This window comes from Paroedura picta, chromosome 14, assembly GCF_049243985.1.
Source record: "Paroedura picta isolate Pp20150507F chromosome 14, Ppicta_v3.0, whole genome shotgun sequence".
Classification (NCBI taxonomy): Eukaryota; Metazoa; Chordata; class Lepidosauria; order Squamata; family Gekkonidae; genus Paroedura; species Paroedura picta.
In genome coordinates, this window is record NC_135382.1 from 36,946,537 (window position 1) to 36,968,027 (window position 21,491).

A 21,491-nucleotide genomic window follows, 5' to 3' on the forward strand; every position below is an offset into this window, starting at 1 on the left:
CTTCCAAAATTCCCGGGACGGGCCAGGCTAAATTATATTAATGCTATACATGTTAAATATACCATACATCTGCATTATTATATACACTGTATTTATTATATACACTAACATTTCCAGGTGTAAAAAAAAGAAGATTTCAAAAGGAAACTTCAGTTATGTGCCCAATTAATTGTCCACATTGTGAGTCAACTAGAACTCCCCCCTCCCCCCCTCGCCCACCAATAATCTAAGTGACGTCTGTCATCAAAAGGAGAGAAAGTTAGCCAGCTTCCCAGCGAATGACGAACCAACCTCAGCTCGGCTCAAGGCAATCTATTGGCCTGTCCAAAATGGCTCTCCAATCTTTGCAGTTCGGCCTGGCCTGTGTCGTCTATAAGCACAAGGTCCCAAAGGAGAGGCAGGGCTTTCATTTAATTACGAATATTTGCACCGCGAACCTCCATTAAAAGTGCATCCTTTTCTCAGGAAAATCCCGCCCCCGCCAAAAGAACAACAACAGCAACCGATCCAGAAATCGGAAGAAATAAAATAGATATATATATTTTAAAAAACCCCCAAAACTTGAATAAACCCCAAATAAGAAGCCTCTGTAATAAGGGTTATACTAAATAAATCCATCAGCCGCGTTCCCCGTGGGCTTTCCGTTTTGGAAGGGCGAATTCCGGCGGGAGTTAAGCCGTCCCCTCCGGCTTGCGGTGCTTTCAGAGCGCTTCGCCTGGTTCCGTTTCGCTGGGACGGCGTTGGAGAATTAATTGAACGAAAATCGACATCTTTCTCTCCCGAATAGAAATTGGACAAATGCGGAGCTTTGTTGCTGTTAGGTTATCTCAAGACAAAAAGAGAGGCTGAAGTGTTTGGGTTTTTTTTTCCAAATTAATTATGATTATTGTATTCAGCTCTCTGGTTGGAAGGCATCGCTAAAGTAGATGCAGCGAGTATCTTAGCGAGAAAGGCGGACTACAAAAGCCGTCTATAAATAAACCAGCTTCAGATAGAACGTTTCGCTGTCCAACGTTCTAAAGGAGAAGGAAAAGTATTTCCAGAACCTTTTGGCAGAGATGCTTCTGGAACGATCGAGGGCTTTAAAAAAATATCGAACTGCGAAGGGTTGGGGGGGGGGGGGAGAGAAAGAGAATTAGCGAGTCCTGATTGGGTGACCTTCGCTCGGTCTCTCCTCCTAACCTACCCCACAGGGGTGTTGTAAAGGCAACCTTGGGATAGAAGAGAGCCTCGAGTGTCTTGAGCGATTTAAGGGGAACCCTGATGCCAAGGAATGGGATTTAATCCCCCACTGCTAGACTTTAGGGATAATTCGCTTCTACTCTATTTATTGCCCTCTCACAAAATAACCCCCCCCCCCCTCTTCTCCTTTTTCTTTCACCCATCAAAAACAGCCCCATGAACTAGAAGGAGCTGGTTTGACACCGATGGCGACCCGGTTTTCAAGTTGGAGATGTGGTTGAGGATATGTGGTTGAGGGTCCTAGACAGGTCTCAAAGATTTTCTTTAGTGCTAATAAGCAGTTATCATCTCTCGCTCTGTGTGTGTGTGTGGGAGGGGTCGGGTCAGGGAGAAGAATGTTTCCTATTGGCCCACTTCCCGAAAGGAAAGGGGGATTTTGTCCCCTTGTGCCTTGCAAGGTGAATTCTGCGACAGTCTATGGCCGGATATCTTGACGAGCGAGACCTTCTTGGGGACTTGGGGAGGGCCCTCTCGGTCCCCTTCGGGCAGGTGGCTCCGTCCTCTCCCTCCGTCTCGCAAGGCAGAAGTGAGACAGGTGGATCTGAATCGCTGGAGCTGATCCAGCCGAGAGGAGCGTCGCTGGCCTTTCGAAAGCACTTCCCGTGCGGTGGGCAGGAGAAGGCTTAGGAACCGGTTGGAGCCTTCTGGGCTGAGGGTGGGGAGAAAAGTTGGGCGCAGCTGTGGACCCTTTGGCACGGCGACGCTCAATAATGGGGCGTTTTCAGGCAAAAGGAGGGCCAAATCCGAATTAACAACCGGGACCCAAGAGAGTTTTAAGGGGTTTTTTGCGGGGGGGGGGGGGTAAAGTTGGGCCCAACGCTTCTGCAGTATAAAACAGGCAGGAGGAAGTAAGGAGCTGGCTTCCGAGGATCTGGGTTTCAGGAACTGGGGCAGAAATCCCTAAAATGGTCAGCTCCTTGACTTGGAATACATTGGGAGAACTTCCGTTCTGCCGGGCTTCCTCTCGAGAAGCGGGTTCGGAGCCTATGTATTATTTTGAAGGCCTCGATCCTGGGATTTAAAACAACACCCCTGTTTCTGCTCAGACAGTGTGGGGCCCTTTTACGCGAAAGTAACGCCTTCCTCTCCTACTTTCGCACCTGAGAATCCGTCCCCTGATTGCCAGAAGTGTTGCGGCTTAAGTGGCTCGCGATCTGTGCGTTGACGCGGGAGGGGGTAGGAATAGAAGGCTTGTAAATTAAGATTGCGGAGGGAAGGCTCCGGAGACATGCAAATCTATTACAAGGCAATCCGAATCTAAGACGTGCAAATCGAAGTACGGAGAGGTGACCCACAATGAGCTGGGAAGAGGAGAGGAGGGGGGGGGGGGGAGAGAAATCGCTTTTGAAAAACCTCCTCAAGCTCCAGAATGGTCTGGTGGACAAGGAGTTGCTGGTTTTATTTTAGTTAAATGAGTTTACACCGCGTATGCGTCTGTATCTAATCGCTGCCCTGGAGCGGGGCCTTCCCTCGCCCTTCCCCCCCCCGCCCCCTCCCCGACTTTCTATCTTGTGAATCTTGCTCTTAGCGAAAAGGGAGAAGGCGCCCGCTCTGCAGAAGCCCCACGAAACCGGCTCGGTTGCGGCTGGAGGTTAAAAGAAAGAAACGAAGAGACGCGGCAGTTCAGAGCAGGGTCAAAGGCTTCTTGCCGAGGCGGGTTTCGAATGCAATCCGGTTCAAACCGGAGCCGCCCAACCACCCCGGGGAGGCAGCTTGTCCTCAGAGGGATGGGGGATCCTAAGGCGGAGGGAAGGGAGTCGATCCGAATTGTAAAATTCCGGATCTGAATCCGAACTCGCCATATGTTTTGCTTGCGTTCCGGAGCCGGTTCCGTTTGAAACCCGCCGAAGTATATTTTCAGATTGGGTGTATTTTAGGTTGTTTTTTTCTAAACAAAGAAGCGCTGAAGAGATTTTCTCAGGTGACCCCAAACAGGCAGCTATTCCACAGGGAAAGACATCTGTGATTCTCTGAGGGGAAGGAGGCAGGGATGGCAGCCGATCTCTGCTTAAAGTGCGCGGCCCGTTTCTTCGGCAGCGACTTGGGGGAGTAATCCTGCAATTCTGGATGGGCTTTCTCCGTAGGAAAGGGATCCGTTGGAAGCCAGAAGGACAGCCAGTTCCCGAGAGGCATCCTTACATGGGTCGAGTCCGTTGGGGTCTACTCTTGAGCAACTGTGGCCCTGACCTTTTTTTGTTCTTACTGAAGGAGTATTTTAGAACAGGTCCGCAGTAGTAGACCAACCCTCTGAAACTAAGGAGTTAGACACAGAGGAGTTGTTTACTTTTAAGCAGAGGGATGCAGGATCCGGGTCTGGTTGTCCTTTCCAACATGCACTACTGGACTCCCAAGTAGACTCAAGCAGCAGCTCATTCCACACCTGTTGGACAAGGCACTTTCAATGCACTTCGCAGCTGGATTTATCTGTGCAAAACTAGAAAAAAATCTACTTCTAAAGTGCGTTGGATTTGTGTTATCCAGTGTGCACAGAACGAGGGGGAAGCTGCTGCAGGACGGCGTCCATTGCCTGGATCTCTTCCCAGTGCTCCCTGCACATGTTGGATAAGGCACTTTCAATGCACTTTGTGTAATGCACTTTCAATGCACTTTAGAAATAGTTTTTCTTGTTTCACACAGGAAAATCCAGCTGGATAGGAACGCTGAAAACGCAAAATCCAACACGTGCAGAATGAGCCTAAATAACTTCTATTCATTGCTACTGGACTGCTGCACCAAAAGCTCTCTTTCCCTATCCCACCCCCCCAAGTAAGGCGCTTTGCACATGTTCAGGAGCATTTTGCCCTTTTAACATCTCCCAAGCAAGTTCAGTGCTCTGCAGTGCTCCACGCAAGGCCTGTTTTCCTAAGAGAGTTCCAGAATTTTGCTTGGGGAGGGGGGAGGGAGGAATCCGCAGTGAAACCAAAATGCCATTGGTTAATCTGCAGTGAAACCCTCTGCGCCTGCGTTGAGGGATCTCTGCATGTTTACTCAGAAGTCAGCCTCACGACGTTAAAAGGCGTGTACGTTCCTTGATAAGCTGGCACAGAGGGCCCATATACTTACATTCTCCTGGCTTTCTGGAGGGGAGCGTTTCCTTCGCTCCCCTCCAGATTAGAAAGAGTCTGGCTAAATTAGAGATGGAGTCAGGTGTGTGTGTGTGTGGGGGGGGGGGGCGGCCTGAAGCAGCAGACCCAAGTGGGGAGTCCAGTGGCAACTCGAAGCCCAACCCGGTTCTATTCTGGTTGTGGGGATGAGCTACCGTGGGCACGCCCGCTGCTTCAGTGGAGATAAGGCACGTAAAACGAGATTCCCCTCCCCACCCGCTCCAAGGCTCCGGATAGCCTCCCCCTTCGGAAACCGGATTGGCTTCCACACACGTGCCCTTTAATCCGCTTTGCAATTGGGTTGACGGTGTGAAAGGGCAAAAACCTGCAAAGGAACCCCGGAACACCCGTGGGGAAAGCACCCCCGAGAACAAATGGGAGAGTGGCAATCCCAACGGGCAGGTTGCAAGCCCTGAAACCGAGTCCGTCCCCAGGCGCCAGAGGTTTTCTCTCCCTTTAAAAACGGAGAAATGTGCTCACAGTGAGTGCGGCGAAAGTCCCTTTGAAAAGCGTGGTCCTTATTTCCGAGTAGACGCTTAAGGGCTCTGGGGATTTGCTCCTACACCGATAATGGGCTGGATCCGGCCCTTCAGCGGTTTGATTTCGAGGCGCACCTTGGGAAGGGACCCCAGCTGCACCTGAAAAAATGAGTCAAGTGGGGTCTGGAACAGGACCACGAAAACTAACCCGAAATTCACCCAGAATTGATTGATGGGAACAAAACTGGCGTCTGGTCAGTGGCAACTTGAATACCCCCAAAGTTTAATTCTGGGTATAAATGTTGGGGTGCATGCACACCTCTTCAGGCTGATGGGAAGTCGTATGGAAATCCTGCAGCCCATGCAAGTAACTAAGAGATGGGGAGCTCGAAGCTCTGTCTTTCTCCCAGGCCAAAAACCTTTTAGACTCAGCCTAACACCCCCCCCCCCCCCCCACACAACACACACACACACGTCCTGTGCGCAGGCACACACATACTTAAGCACTTTAACTCTCTCCAGGTTGGTTGTGGTGGCGCCGGTAATGTCAACTTAAGCCGGTACAGTCGAGAGCGGTCCTCCAGGGTCTTAGCTGTGGCAAGCCAAACCCTACTTCTGTCTCTCACCAACGGTGGCACTGGCCTTGGGCCTATCGTATCTCAGGTCAAACCTTTCCACTCCAGTGACCTACCTCACAGGATTGTTGGAAGAGCTCACCCAATAACGAACGCGCCGATCTTTCGTGGCCACGGAAGCCCGTTTTGAGTAGGCTGGGCGTGCTGCAGGCAGGTTTGTGTTCTGCAGGGTGCGAGATGCTGTGTTGTCAGGAGAAGTCACCTGAAGGAGTTTGGAGCGTGTCACATTGTGTTAGGAACATGGGGCTGCATCCTCCCGTGGGCTTGTTGCAGGTAGGGGTCTCTCTTGCACTCATGAGGACTAGAAAACTCCCAGGCTACCTAGCTTTGATGAAGAACAGATTAGACAGGCCGTTCCTGAGAGGTGGTGGTGGAATAGGCATTGACTTCCTCAATATTTATTTCTTCTTCCAATTAAAAACAGGGAGAATTAAGCAAGGGTGCTTCTGCAATCTTTTCTCCGGTCACAGGCGGCCTTGGGGGTCTCTCTCCCCCCCCACCTCATAGATCGTCCCCCCATTCTCTCCTCCCCTCCCCTTTTTGGGGCGCTCTTTGTGCAACACGTTGGCAACTCTGGAGTACCATCCAGGATCCTAAATCGGTTTCAATCCAAATCCAGGCAGTTTGAGGTCTACCTGATGCTCTAGAGGCCGATCCGCTAGCTTTGCATCAGCACTGAACTCAGACCGGGCAATAAATCAGATCGCAGCAGTCAGGCGGGTATTTTCTGGCCTGGGCTCTGAACGATACCAGCGCCTTTTAGGTGCCCACAAGGAAACGCCCCCCCCCCCCGTTCAGTTCTAGGCATATCTATGGGATCAAGGCATGCCTACACACCCCCCCTAAACCAGCAGAATAAAGGGCAGCGGGTGTGCAGGTCCTTCCAAAAATTACTCGCGAGCAACTAGGCGTAACCCAAGCAGCCTGTCCCAATACAGGCTTCTTAATACCCCATCCAAGAATCCAAGCACAAATATTGGTGATACCTGACAAGCTCTGTGTCCCAAAATAAGCCTTGGACCACGCCAGCCTGTTCTGGGGACTCTGCCCGACCAGGGACCCCCTGCTGTTCTCTGGCCCGAGGCCTAGTTACCGCTCGAATTGTTCCCAAGGCCCCCCCCTCCTCCGCCCCAAGCCAGATTTCATAACGTGGATGTTCTCAGAAGGTACTCAGCCAGCCCCACCCTTGAAGTCCACGTGATCTGAAAACAACCCCCCCCCCAAAAAAAAAGTTCACTTGGTCAAGCCTTGGAGAAAACTGCATCAAGTAGGAACTTAAAAACAAAAAAAGGACCCATGCAAATACTAACTGCCCCCGCCCAATTATTTCCTACTCTACATCTCTATGGGCCCTTTCAGCTTAATTGACTCAAAAATCCTGGGGTTTATTTCCCCAGTTTAGAAGTTAAATTTCCAGCTGGATTCCTCCACGCGTGTCTGACAGGCTCCAGCATTGAAGCAACCTGCAAAATTGTTTTTTTTCCCTTTTTTGTGTGTGTGGGGGGGGGGGGGGGTTTAATTCGAACCCAGTGCCAGGTTCCAGGATTTGGGTTCAACCCGTTTCCAAGCCATGGGCCTGGTCTGCACTAAAGATCCCTTTTCTCCCAGAGCACCCCTGGCTCCTTTTCACTGAACCAAGAGCTGTTAAAGCTGCCAGGTGTGTTTGTTTGGTTCACATCAGAAAGAAAAGAACAGGTGCACCTTATTGGCTGCTTGGATCCTGAAGTATTAAGCAAACAAACAAACAAATTAGGCCTTGTTCAGAATGCATGAATAGAAGTGGGTGCAGGGGTAGTCAAACTGTGGCCCTCCGGATGGCCATGGACTATAATTCCCATTAGCCCCTGCCAGCGAATGCTGGCAGGGGCTCATGGGAATTGTAGTCCATGGACATCTGGAGGGCCACAGTTTGACTACCCCTGGTATAGAGGGAAGGTGTAATTTGGGGCAGGGATGCTCTGTCTTCTTGGTGCTTGGAGGACAATAATGGGAGAGCTCTGGCTTGATCCAACAGGGCTTTTCTTATGGTCTTCTGGATAACCATCTAGAGCAAAGGACCATCGGTGACTATAAGCCACAAGGTGTGGATGGAACATTTGTCTGGGGCAGGATGCTCTGTGTTCTTGGTGCCAGGGGGACACAGTGGGAGGCTTTCTGGAGTTCTGGCCCTGCTGGTGGACCTCTTGATGGCCCCTGGGTCTTGGCCATTGTGGGACACGGTGCATTGGAGCAGCTGGAGCCACAAACAGTGAATCCAGGCCACTGGGAAGTGCCTGGGTCTACTCTACTGCAAATGGGGTGTAGAGGGGAGTTGCAAAGATATATGTGTAACACCACTCAAAGATCTGGATCGATTCAAGAAGGCAAAAGCGAAGATGTGGGGGCTCCTTTAAAACCAAAGAGGAAAGGGGGAGGTAGAGGCGAAAGCTGGAAGCCAGGAGAAGCAACTCAGTCTGAAGTCACACCACATTGGAAGCCATCACAGTTAGGTTGCTGATTCTGTTAGTAGCCGAAGGCCTTTCCCAGGAAATGTTGTATTGTTGTATTTATCCCGTGAGTTTTCAATCTGTCTGCAAGTCTGTCCGCCCGTCCCTGGTTGAGCACTGACCTGAGTTTTCTCTCCTAGCTAAAGGGGCCGCAAATTTTCATTAGGTTTAGAGAGGAAAACCCCTTACCCTATCTTCTATCTAGTGGATTCAGGTGGGTAGCCCCGTTGGTCTGAAGTAGCAGGAAAAAAATTGAGTCCAAGGGTGCCTTTAAGGTGTGAGCTTTCGTAGGCATGCCACATCACCATATCTGAGGAGGGTGCCTGCACACGAAAGCTCATACCTTGAGTAGAATCATAGAATCTTAGAGTTGGAAGGGACCTCCTGGGTCATCAAGTCCAACCCCCTGCACTATGCAGGACACTCCCAACCCTGTCACCTGCCACCCCCTTGAGCCTTCACTGAATCAGCCTCTCCATCAGATGGCTGTCCAGCCATGTTGGTCTTAAAGGTGCTGTTGGACTTAATTTTTGTTCTTCTGTGTGTATAGCCTGCAAGCACATTTACTTGGGAGTAAGCTCCAGTTTCTTTCTTTCTTTCTTTCTTTCTTTCTTTCTTTCTTTCTTTCTTTCTTTCTTTCTTTCTTTCTTTCTCCTCTGTAAAAAAAACACACACAAAAACCTGGACCCCAATTTTAAGTAAAAGCCTTGCATGATGCTGGGGTGTCCATTACTTTGAGGGGCCCTTGAGTGGCCTCAAGGTCTGTTGGTTCCGGTAGGAGAACAAATGTGGTTCCAGAGGTTCTTTCAAGACTGTGGACATTTTATTCCAGGGATGAGTTTTCCTGCTCAAGCATAACCGCCCCCCCCCCCCGGCTGCCTTGACGTGGGATGGAAGCAAGGAGGGCTCACCTGCAGTTAAAATGGAAACAAGACATTTAACACACAACATAAAGGACAATGTTGAACAAGCTATCTGGATCTATTTGGATTCAATTCCAGAGGATTGATACCGGCAAATCCCCCCCCCCCCCACACACACAGTCTCTTGACAGCCCTGCAAATCGGGAGCCCAGAGTCAAAGGGGAGCCATCCATAAATAACTCCAGCCAGTAGCTAAGCTTTAAAACAAACAAACAAATCTCCACTTCAACCCCTCCCCCCCAAAAAAAACACTTCTGGGCAGAGTCAGCATATGATTTTTGCAGCTGTTGGGGGGGGGCGATTGCGTGGTAACAAAATCTTCACCTCCGACCAGACATGGACTATTAATAAGTCCTGTCTTGGAAAGTCCAGCAAGACATTCAGGGAGCTGGTGTGCCACCTCCCCCTCCCTCCCTCCCCCTTTAAGAGTGGAGAGGCATTCCCATAGGGCTCAGTCTAAGAATAAGAATTATCCCTCTTTATGGGAGGCTTTCCCCCAGCACCTCTGACTTGAGTCTCTGTCCCTGGAAGAAGAGGAGCACGGAACAAGAACACATGCAGAGACACTCCTTGCTGAAGTGGCTCTGGTGCTCCCCTGCCTCAGTTTGGGAATGGAGCCTGGGAAGGGAAAAGGAACCTCAGTGGGATACAACGCTGCAGCGTCCACCCTCTAAAGCAGGGATAGTCAAACTGCAGCCCTCCAGATGCCCATGGACTACAATACCCATGCTGGCAGGGGCTCATGGGAATTGTAGTCCATGGACATCTGGAGGGCCGCAGTTTGACTACCCCTGCTCTAAAGCATCCCTTTCTCCCAGGGGAGTTGATCTCTTTCGTCTGGAGATTAGTTGTTGGGAAAGGGGGAATCCCCAGGTCCCACCTGGAGGTTGGCATCCCTAGTGCCCACAACAGAGTACTGGAGGCTGAGTAAATCTTCCTGAGCCCAAAGAGAACTCCGTTTAGGATGCCCACAATGTGAACCGGTCACTTTTCCCCCACAAGCCCCACCCTCCAATACATCAATCCCTTGAAAATCAGCTTCTTTGCAGTTTAGGATGGGACACCCCTCCCAGCATGCTCTGGGCTCTGGAAAAGCACACCCCAAAAGCCTAGAGTAGGGTAGTGGTCAAGAGCCTGTCCAATCCCTGCTCCTGCCATGGAAGCTATCTGGGTGAATCTTGGGCCAGTCACCCTCCCTTAGTCTGGCCAGCCTCGCAGGGGTGTTGTGAGGCTAAAACAGTCTGGAGAAGGATGACAGCCGGTTGAGGTCCTCCTTGGGGAGAAAGGCGGGAGAGGAAGGAAGGAGGGTGAGAAGAAATAAACCAGGGTTTGTTCTGTCGAGTCTCTGCCGGCACAGAACTTTGCTGCAGAACGTTCCGCCGAGCGAGGAGCTGAGCGGAACATGACCACGGAACGTTCCTGGCGAGCCTCTCTGCAGATCTTTGTTACAAAGTGCTTTGTGAAAGGTGTGGTGGGGTCCTCGTTCTAGAACACCCAGTGGAACCTGCGTGCAGAACGCCCATCTGACCTGTTAGCAGGGTAAATAAGTCATAGATATGCACAAGGAGTATTTTAGGATACAGAAGATAAAAGGATTTATTTATGGGATGACATACTGCGATAGTGCAGAGGAGAGATAGGGACAGGCGTCTGCTCTACGTGGCTACCTAAGAAGAAGAGGCTGAGAAGCTTCCGTGAAGGAGGAGGATATTGCCCTAAGAGTAGCAATCTGGGAACAGACAAGAAGGCACATTTAACGGATAGAAAGGTCCTGAACTCTCTGACCTATGCGCCGAATCCTGGCTACGGAACATTTTGGTGAGCCTAGTGCGGAACCCAGGCATGGAATGTGGCTACGGAACGTTCCGTGGAAACTCTGAGTGCCCCCTGCCATCTCTCTGATCTTTTTCTGGCCGGTGGAGAGATGGAGAGGGAGTGAAAGCAGAGCCATGGACCAGCAGGTTCCCTACCGAACTCCTCAATCCCTTGCGCCTTGCCCTGGAACGATAGTCCAATCTGGTTTTCTTGACAACCTTATTTTGCAAAGAATGCTTGGCTCTCAGCCCTTCTATCTTTTTTTTTGAAAGACTCTTCCCCCCCCCTTAAGCAGGCAATTAATACCCTGCCCCCCTCCCTTCCAATTCTCTCCCGGCTTTCCCTGCGTTGTTCATCCTTCTGTAGGCAAAGCTAACAGATGGTTATTGATACAAACATGGTTTCTGTTTCGCAAGGCCTCTCCAAAACAAATTTGGCCGGCGGAGTGCCAGCCGATGAGGCTTGCCCGCAGACAGATGATTAGAGCCATGATTTATGGCCAAGTTCTCTCCTCCCCCTCCCTCTCCCTAAAAATAAGAAGGGACTGATATTGTCAAAGGTGGGCATTTGGGGCGGGTGGCGAAGATAAGACAGCATCCCCGGCAGGGCCTTCCTGTAAAAGCACTCAACAAATCTAAACCTACAGTACAAATATCTGAAATACTGGAGCAATCAATTGGGCACAGATTAAATACAGTCTCTGTTTCCACTTCCAACAGTAATCTGTTCCTTCTGACAAGAGCACCCTCTAGATTTATGTAAGCGCCCCTCACCTGTCCACACAGCTAACTGGGGGGATTTTTCAAGGCCCTCTGGCCAGGGAGAGATTGGTGGCCCTGCCATAACTTCTCTCTTCTGCAGCCTGGCCAGAGAAATGAGAAGAATTGCAATTCCCCGAGGGTTTGCTACTGATGAGTAATTTCCAGGGGTTTCTGGGGGATTGGCAGAAGTAAAAAGATGAAGGCGCCACACACAGACCGAATGGAATGTGCTGGTCCATGGACTGGTGATCCTTCTCTGGCCGGCCAGGTTCCACAAACTCTCCTTGGAGAGCCAATGTGGTATTATGGGTAAGAGCAGCTGCCTCTAATCTGGAGAACCGGATTTGATTCCACACTCCTCCACATGCAGCCAGCTGGGTGACCATGAGCTAGTCACAGTCCTGTTAGATCTATTCTCCCTGTTAGACTCTGTAATAAAATTGAACATTTTGTGGTCCTCTCTAATCAGGGTTCTGTCTCGATAGGCAGGGTGTTGGCCTCTGGAAAGTTCACAAGCAAGAATATACTAGCAAGAGTCATTTCCAGTGTAGGGTAATGGGGAATACTGCACCTATATAAGGAAGCTCTTTTTCGTTATTACGGACAATATGCATTGGCATGTTGGAACTGTCCTTCATGTGTTTCACGGAATCATCATTTTTTGTTTGTTTGTTTTAAAAAGCCACCTAAGTTGGTGGTCAGTGCCACGCTTGGTGGTGGAGAATGAGAGAATTCGCCAAGGTTTCCCAGGAAAAGGCCCTGAGTTTGATCTATCTCAAACCGACTGCCCATCAATGCCGTTCAATGTCTCCCCGTTCAAGTGCCGTGCAAGAGGGGAAAAAAATCAATTAAAAAAGCTGCTGTAAATCATTTGTAAGATTCTAAACATCTGTGTAAATCACTGGGTTTTTTTAAATTTCTAAAAAGCAAGGGAATTGTCAGACATCTCTGATGGATTTTTGCCCATCTACATGAATATCCCTCCCCCCAATCCCTGATAACTGTGAAGGGTGATTTTGTGAAAAAAGAAGGGCAAAAGACATTAATTAACATGCTTCAGGGCTGCATGTTGACAAGAGGTTTTGGGACAGAAGCTTGCTGGAGCCGGTGAATCCCCAAATCGCATTTAGCCCTCACGGGTAGGGCTGTTTCGGTCCAGTCTCTTTTTCAAAGCAATTTTTAGCATCGTTGTCCCATGGCAAAGCACCCTGCTTAGCTTTGCTTGCCGTGTCTCTCTCCTGCCCTCAAGAATACTACATTCCCCTAAATTCCCCTGCAATTTTCAACAGGTTAGGTTCTAAATCCTAGAGCCAGAAGGAAACATCAGGGGAAGGCCTTGGCATCTATGCACCACTGTTGACCCTCCAAAGCAACTGGCTGGCCACTGTGTGAGACAGGATGCTGGACTAGATGGACCCCTGGTCAGATCCAGCAGGGCTCTTCCGATGTTCTAATGAAGGCCTTGGCTTCTATGCCTTGTTGGCCGCTCTGTGAGGTAGGACGCTGGACTAGGTGGACTTTTGGCCTGATCCAGCAGGGTTCTTCTCATGTTCTCACCCTAACCGCTCTGCTTGGCAGCCAATAACCCCCCCCCCATAATAATTCCCCCATTCCTTTTCTTCACGTCCTTCCAACCCCCTGTTTCCTGACCACCCCTTTCTTCCCAATGAAAGCTTTTGCCTGACTATAAAGTCCGCGGTTCTGATCCTCAGATCATCCACTTTGGTCCTTTCCAGCTCCAATCGGCGGGCGAACTGTGCAGGATCATTGTTCGAGCCGGCCACGCTCCGGATTCCGAAAGGCCTGATTTATTAGCTTGTCAAGGGAAGCATTGTTGAAGAAGGCAATCAGAAAGCACTTACCTAGAGAAACTAAAATTACTGCCTTTTCACTGGCTAATTTGTATAACTCCCATGGAGGGACTTGGGAAGTGTTTGATGAGGCATAAAATGATGATTAATGAATGTATTGGCCTGGTGCTCATCAAATAGGAGTTGTATATCTTTCCTCTTATTGGGCGACAGTTCCAGCAGTGATGTGGCCTCGCAGAAGAAGGCCAAGGCAGTCTCTGTTCCTGGCGTCCCCCTCCCCTACTTTAACCCACCCAACCTGAAGAATATCTTGCGTGCAACAGAGGCAATATCAGGGGAGGGCCAGAAACAATGGCTCCATTTGATTCGGCAGTAAATGAGAAATGTGAAGAAGGTGGCGGGGTGCGGGAGGGGGGAGACACAATCATCTCCTCAGTTTTCAATCACTTTGACTACTGAAGAGGGAAGAATGCAGAAACTAGATAAGGTGTGAGAAGCGAAAGGGAGAGGGCAAGGCAGGAGAGAGGGAGAGAAAGAGAGAGAGGGAGAGAGAGAGAGAGATGACAAACCAATTTTAAACTTTCATAAAAGAGCCGGCCGAACGACCTGATTGGGGCTCAAATGAAAGCAGGCAGAGGACAAATGACATTTTTTGGCATCGTCCTCCCTCTCACAAAGCACACCTCTTAACTGTCGTGAAATCCCATCCCCTCCTGCCCCAAACACGGGGGTGAGAAGGGTCAGGCTCTAGACGGGAAGGCGCCCTTGGACAAGGCCCTGGCTGGGCGCCCTCCTGCTGGTGCTTCTCCCTGGCGTGGATCGGGGCCCCCTTCCTCTGCCTTTTCTTCTTGCTTTGGGGGCCGGCTGCCCTGGAGGTGAAGGAGAGCTTGCAGCCAGGTTGCTGGCTTCCTACCCTGAATAGACACAAGTAAAATCTACAGCATTTTCCCCCAGGGGGAAGTGGTTGCTCTGGCCTATCTACGAAGAATCAGTCTGTGGTCCCTAGAGTGGGTGGCAGAAAGGGCTTTCAAATTGCAGTCAGGACAACCTAGGGATGCCAGCCTCCAGGTAGGACCCGGGGATCCCCCAGATTTGCCTCAGCTCTAGATATTGGCATAGCTGAAAGGCGCAGGAGAAGACGGCCAACCCACCCTGCATTTTCTCACTCCGAGAAGTGCCAGATCCTTTCATGAAAGAGGGCAAGGCGGAGAAGCCAGTTGGCTAAGGAAGGTGTGAAGGGGCTTCCCATGCAGATAGGAACACCGCATGTTTACATATTCCTGGTCATTTTAGCGCAGCAAAGAGCTGGCCCAGATACCTCTCACAGTTAATACGTTTTTGGAACTGGTGAACTTTCAAATACAGATAGGGATGCCTGTCCCCAGGTAGGACCTGGAGATCCCCTGGAATTATAGCTCTTTTCCAGACAGTAGAGATCAGTTCCCCTGGAGAAAATGGCAGCTTTGGGGATGTCTGTATCATAATCCCCCCACCCCCGAATGTTTAGACAATTCTAAGCTTATCCTTTTGATGAGCTACCCTAGTTTCACCGTCTTTTCTCCCACTGGGAGAAATAAATATTTCAGAATCAGGGAAGGGTTGGGAAAAAAGCCATTCGCGGTCTTGTTCACACGAGGCCTACTGCATCTTTCGGTTGTCTCTTTGGGATGAAGCTCTTTAAATCCCATGGCAACAGCGGTGAGAACTTGAGGGGGAACAAGAACTCTGTGTTTGGAAAGTTCTTGGCAGGGGAAAAGGTCCAAAAAGGATGGGTTCAACATTTTCCGAATTACTGATCCCAGTAACACTAAGGACCATTTAAGTTCCCCCGATGATCTTACCTTGGGTTTTCTCTAGGAGTCCATCTTGCTTTAACTTCAGTTGTCAAAGAATCCCCTTTTCTAGGTGGATTGCCAGATTCCTGAGGCATCGAGCACGGAAGGACAGGACAGTCTGAACGTTATCTCTGACCAGCTGCGGGACAGACTCGCCTCTCTCCTCATCCTGAACGACCAACCCCACCCAATTTGCTATCTGAGAAGAGTTGACTCTCGCTACAGTGGTGAGTATTTTCCATCCTGGTCTTCAAAACACAAGGGGGATCAGCCCAGCATGAAGATGATGCCTTTGCTTCCATGGACCTCCTTTTGAAAGAGCTTTGGATCCAAGGGAGAAAGAAACACCTACAGTTCTCCATGGGGCAATATTGGTCCAGACGGGCCACCAACCAACAAACACCTATCCCCCAACCCTTTCTGATAAGAACATACTTTGTTGACATGATGTCAAAAGGGGAAGAAAACGGATACTCAACCTCTTAAATGGTGGTCATCATCAGGTTTTTTTGGAGGGGGGGGGAATCAGCGGTGAATGCAAGAGAGCATAGATCTTGGGGATATGTTGACGGATGGCAGAGGCGTCCCACCTTAAAAGAGGAGCTAGAATAGTAAAACAAAATAAATAAATTACCTGCTACAGTCATGAACATTATTTTTTTTTTGGCGGGGGGGGGGGGTGGCTTGATATGACATCAGAGTCACACGGTCCATGTCTTTAAATGGGGGGCATGGCAGACTACAGACAAGATTAAGGATGGGGGTGGCGAAAAAAGACAGAGTGAGGCTACGAGCTCAAGAATACAGGGAATTTATGTGTGTGTCCTTATGCTACTGACTAAAACGATTCCAAGAAAATATCTCTTTCAGACACAATCATAGAAAGAGTTAGCTAACATGGTGTGTCTGAAGACCAACCGGCAAGTGCCCCAGTAAGAAGGGACAGGAGGCTCCTATCTATGAGTTTCTTTAGGGGTTCAGGTCTGTGGGTTGAGACAGAGATGGCTCCATCTGTTGAAATCTACATCCCTCCTAAATTCCTGAATCATACGAACATGCACCCAGTCAAATCTTTGGTCCATTTGTCTCAACACTGTCTCTTCTGTTGGGCAGGGGCTCTCCCAAGAGTAAGGCCAAGGGAGGTCTTCCCCAAAGGGCCCAATGTCCTCCATCCAGCCATGTAGCAGTCTGACCCTTTCTGCTTACTAGATGTTCCGTAGGTAAGATGGGCGGCATTTCGCAGTTTCGCTTGGTCTGCCCATGGGTACCTATTGGTTTCCTCTAGACATATTTAAAAGGGTATTCATGAAGCAGCTACTAGCCATGGAGACTAAAGGGGATCTTCCATGTTCAGAGGCAGTCAGCCTCCAAATTTTAGTGCCAGGAGGCAGCATCAGGGGAAGGCCTTGGCTTCCCTACCCTGTTGTTGGCCCTCCAGAGGAACTGGTTGGCCAGTCTTTGAGGCAAGATGGTAGATGAGATAGACCACTGGTGTGTGATACAGCAAGGATCTTCTTCCAATGCTATGGTTCAGCCATGGGACCTTTGGATCCAGTGTCATGCTGCATCCCAATATATCAAGGATGATGGAGCTAGAACATTCAGAGCTTTCTTGGTTTACCTGTTCTGAGCCAGCCAAGGGAGGTGTGTCGGTGCAAGTACATATCTGTGCGCCAATGTACATCTGCTTGTCTGTTTTGTCCTCTCCCTTCCTCCTATTCTTGATGCTATCACTTCTGGCGTCAAACAAGCCAAAGCCCTGTTTGCCTAATTCCAGCGGGATTTTAGGCGCTCGCTGCTGCAACCTGGCGAATTGACTTACGAGTCCATCTGTACTGCTAAAAGTTACGGAGACGTATTAAAGTGTGCAGTGTGCTCAGCATTACACAATGACAGTTTTGGGGCATAATTGCTTTAATGTGGGCAATTAAGACTAAGTGCTTGGGATTTTAGTGTCTGCCCCTACATTCCTATGAATGATTACGATGATCGATACACATGATTTGTAAGTCGCTTCCTATTGATCGAATGGTAAAATGTTTGACCTTCCTTGGAGGAAGTAATTTGCTAAATTATGACACTACGCAAAGTCCTTTCTCCCCCCTTCCAGTTCAGAGGTGAGGGGTAATGGTGGACAGAACTTGGGGAGGGAGGAGGGAGGAGGGAAGAAAATGTGGGCCTTTTGTCTCAAAGTAGATCTCTGAATCATGATGTTTCCCACCGCTCGTTGGCTTTACCTGCGTGGCACGAAGCCATTCCTCTCAAATTTGGACTTGGTCGCAGCAGATTTGCATCGGAGTCCCTTATCTGTTCTTTACGCTGAATAAAAACAGTTTGGCAGTTCCTCTTGTCTCCCTTGTCCTCGTTATTTCTTTATTTAGAGCAGGGGTAATCAAACTGCGGCCCTCCAGATGTCCATGGACTACAATTCCCAGGAGCCCCTGCCAGCAAATGCTGGCAGGGGCTTCTGGGAATTGTAGTCCATGGACATCTGGAGGGCCGCAGTTTGACTACCCCTGATTTAGAGCATTGACAGCTTTCTTCTGGACTGGAATTTGTTCCTTACGAGTGACATAATAAGAGGTTTAAAGCCAGCAACCCCCATCCCCCACCCCTCCAAAATATCACAACTGCAGTGAATTGTTCATTTTCATCTGACCTTTCCCCCAAGAAGTGCATAGAAGAATCCATGGTTTTCCCCTTTCACCTTGTTCTCACAACAACACTGCAAGGTTGTCCGCTTCGGGGTGTCGGCAGAGTTTGAACATGCAGAAGAAGAGCAAAGCTCTGGCTGCTTAAAGAATAAACAGCTTTGTTGAGAAGAGAGGAAAGAGAGAGTCCTCACAGTCTTAACTGTTGTTCTGGAGAGAATTCGGGAGGAGGCATGCTCAAAGTCTGTAACTGAGGCAATCGCGGAACAAGAGGAGATGGTTTTAGTGTGCCATGAAGTGCCTAATCTTCACATAGAATCATAGAGTTGGAAGGGAACTCATGGGTCATCTAGTCCAACCCCCTGCACTATGCAGGACACTCACATCCCAATTGCTCATCAACCTGCCATCCCTTTGCCTTTTGCTAACTATGTATCTCCTCCAATGCCCCCTGTAGGATGTTCTTCATATGCTTTTGAATCATGCACACTGTAGACCTTGCACATTCCAACAGGGGGGGGTAAGAACCTGAGACTCCCGGATTGTGATCCACTCCTCTAACCACTGCTACCCCTGCTGTGGGATGGTCCTGTTTCCACCAGATCTTTCTGAAATGGAGAGGGGATTGTGGGAAGCCTAACCAACATGGTGGAGCCTGGGTTTATTCTTTTGGGAGCAAGGTATAAGAGCCCGAAATATAAAGACAACACAAACTTGGATTCTCAGTCTTCCATATTTTCAGTGGAGGAAGCCAAAGCTGTTCTGCAGTAGAAGAGCTGGATTCAAATCCAGACGTGCCTTTGAGACCAGACAGATTTTCAGGTTTTGAGAGTCAAATCTCCCTTGAGAGTCAGCATGGTGCAGTGGTTAGGAGTGGCAGCTTCTGATCTGGAGAACTGGGGTCAGTTCCTCATTCCTTCACATGCAGCCAGTTGGGTGAAATTGGGCTAGTCACAGTTCTCTCAGAGCCCTCTCAGCCCCACCATTTCATGGGGTCTCTGTTGCGGAGAGAGGGAGGGAAGGTGATTCTAAGCCACTTTGGGATGTCTTTGGGTAATAAAATGCAGGGTACAAAAATCCAGCTCTTCTTCTCTCAGTTTTCAAAGGTTTTGACTCTTGAAAGCCCATACCCCCGTCAATCTTGTTGGTCTCTAAGGTGCTACTAAACACGACTCTAGATCGGGGGGGGGGCAGTGGCTCATTGTAATTGTAGTCCATGGACATCTGGAGAGCCAGTTTGGTCACCCCTGATCTCGATGAATCCTCAATCATTGGGACTTTTTTTCCTAACCCTACAAAATACCAATTATTTCACCAGGCTACTTTCTGGCCCTTTCCTGGTTTAGAGATGACCTTGAAGAGGAGTGAGGACAATGTTGGTTACATCTGCATAACAGAAGGTGGAAACGGGTGTTCTGTGTGAGCCAAGGCAGAATGTAACCCAAACAATTAAATTGTTCTGCATGAGATTTTGCACTTCCAAATTTATCACCCGCCTACTTGATTGTTGCTAATTACTTTGTCATTTTCCGGCTTACTACCTGAATCATTTTGATGGCCGCCTTAAAAAAAAGGCTGCCATTTCTTTGCCGTGCTCTGAAGTGTTTCTGAATGTTAAAAGATTACTACTAGTTATCAATTTTGAAATATGCTGGTCAAAATGTTGCTACAGGATTAAAAAAAATAATATCAATAATAATGATATTTGAAGCTGAAAGATGACATCCTGATGGAAGCTAGAACAAATTGCTTGGCCTGGGATCAAAAGCCCACATTTGCATGCTTTCCCTACCCAGAATACTCCTGCGTTGTCTTATTGACAAAAGTTTGGGAAATAAAATATACACACAGAATTCAACCTGGAGAAAACACATCAGTCTTTTAGAGTGAACTGGAGGTGCATCCTTAAGCGAAACCTCTGGGAGATTTCCAGAAAAGGAAAACAAAATCTATAATGTTAATGAAATTTCTTACCAGCATTGACACTTCTCAGGGGCTTCTACGCAGATGGGTAGAAGCTCCAGACTTCTGATCTGCAGAAAACCTCAGAGCGGGTGGTTGGTCCAGCTGTTCTGTCGACGTCAGCTGTCACTTCACATCTGTCATTCCATGAGTTGGAGACCACGTAGAAGCTCTCCATGCAGTGATCAAAGGTGGTAAAGGCCAGGGACTAGAGTTGCCGACGAATTTCACCCGAAAAAGAATGTCTATGCACTCCGAAGCCATGCTTATCAAGCTGGAGGTCCACTTGGCATGGCTGCAGAATCTTCTCAAGCTGCTCTGTTTTCCATGAACAAAGCAGATTCGAGTCTGCTTGAGGAACTAGAGCTTGGGAAATGGAAAACAGATTCCCGATGGGAACTTAGAATGTGAGTCCAATGTGCAGATGAGAAACTCAGGTGCAGAAGTTAAGGGTGGCAGACTCTAATCTCGAGAGCTGTTCGATTCCCTGCTCCTCCACATGCAGCCCATTGCAAAATTAGATTTCTTTCTTTCTTTTGCCAGTGCAAGTATGCTATATCATTGCTGTTTATGTAGGGAAAGAAACAACCCAAGTAAACCAGCCCAGTTCACGGGTGAATACGGAGGAATACGAAGCCACTGCTTCAGAGCCTTAACAGATCTTGAAATGGACACTGGGAATGAACCACCAGTGGCAGGAATCAATGTGGAAACTCACACATGTACACACTCAAGACTCTGTTAATGGTGAAGTGCATGATGGGAGCGGTATGGATGGACTCCATTTGAAGCCAATCCTGAACTCATTGAGTGCGTCTGGCCCTTGCTGAAACACCCAATTGAGGGACGAGTGCCACCAACTCAAAGCATAACACGGGCTTCGACTGAACGTTAAAACGAGGTAAGACTGGACTGTGGACACAGGCTTGGCGTTTTATCTGCAGTAGCCCATTCACACAAGCAACCGTCACTGTGCTGTACAGATCCTTGTAGGATTTTGTCCTATCATCTGGGCTTATCCATTAGAACATAACAAGAGTCCTGTTGGATCAGACCCATGGTCTATCTAGTCCGGTATTCTGGCTCAGTGACCAGCCAGTTCTTCTAGATGGTCAACAACAGGGCAGAGAGGCCAAGGCCTTCATTAGAACATAACAAGAGCCCTGCTGGATCAAACCAATGGTCTATGTAGACCAGCATTGTCCCTGTCTTAGACAGTGGCCAACCAGTTCCTCTGGAGGACAGGCCAAGACCTTCATTAGTACACAAGAAAAGCCCTACTGGATCAAACCAGAGGTCCATCCAGTCCAGCCTCCTGTCTCACCCAGTGGCCAACCAGGTCCTTTGGAGGGCCAACAACAGGGCAGAGAGGTCAGGGCCTTTCCCTATTGTTGCTTCCTGGCTCTGGGGTTCAGAGGCTGAGTCCTCTAAAACATGGAGGTTCCCCTCAGTCACCATGACTAGCAGCCATTGATAGACCTCTCCTCCATGAAGCTATCTAATCCCCCTTTAAAGTTGTTTATATTTGTGGCCATCACTAAATCCTCTAGCAGCGAATTCCACATTTTAATCCCTCTCCGCATAACGTAGTATTTCCCTTTGCATCCTGTACACACCTGCACAGAGCCGCCGATATCACCGTCTCTAGCATTGGGGGCTCACGGCCGAGTGGCGCTTTACAATGACTGTTTTGCAAGCATGTGCACATAGTCATCAGCTCTTGCGGTCAAGATTACACACGATATTCTTAGGTGTTATTTATTTCCCTTTTGGGAAGGCCGATTTGA

At 49.1% G+C, this 21,491-nt stretch overlaps 1 protein-coding gene across 1 annotated transcript in view; it reads left to right on the forward strand.

Annotated features, from left to right (window-relative positions):
* Window positions 1–17,434, forward strand: part of IRX5 (iroquois homeobox 5) — a 24,692-nt gene extending 7,258 nt beyond the window's left edge. Inside the window, exon 4 of the mRNA XM_077310942.1 lies at window positions 15,162–17,434. Within this exon, the coding sequence (XP_077167057.1) occupies window positions 15,162–15,181 (20 nt within the window). The 3' untranslated portion in view covers window positions 15,182–17,434. The remainder of the gene's footprint in view (window positions 1–15,161) is intronic.
* Window positions 17,435–21,491: the final 4,057 nt, after the last annotated feature.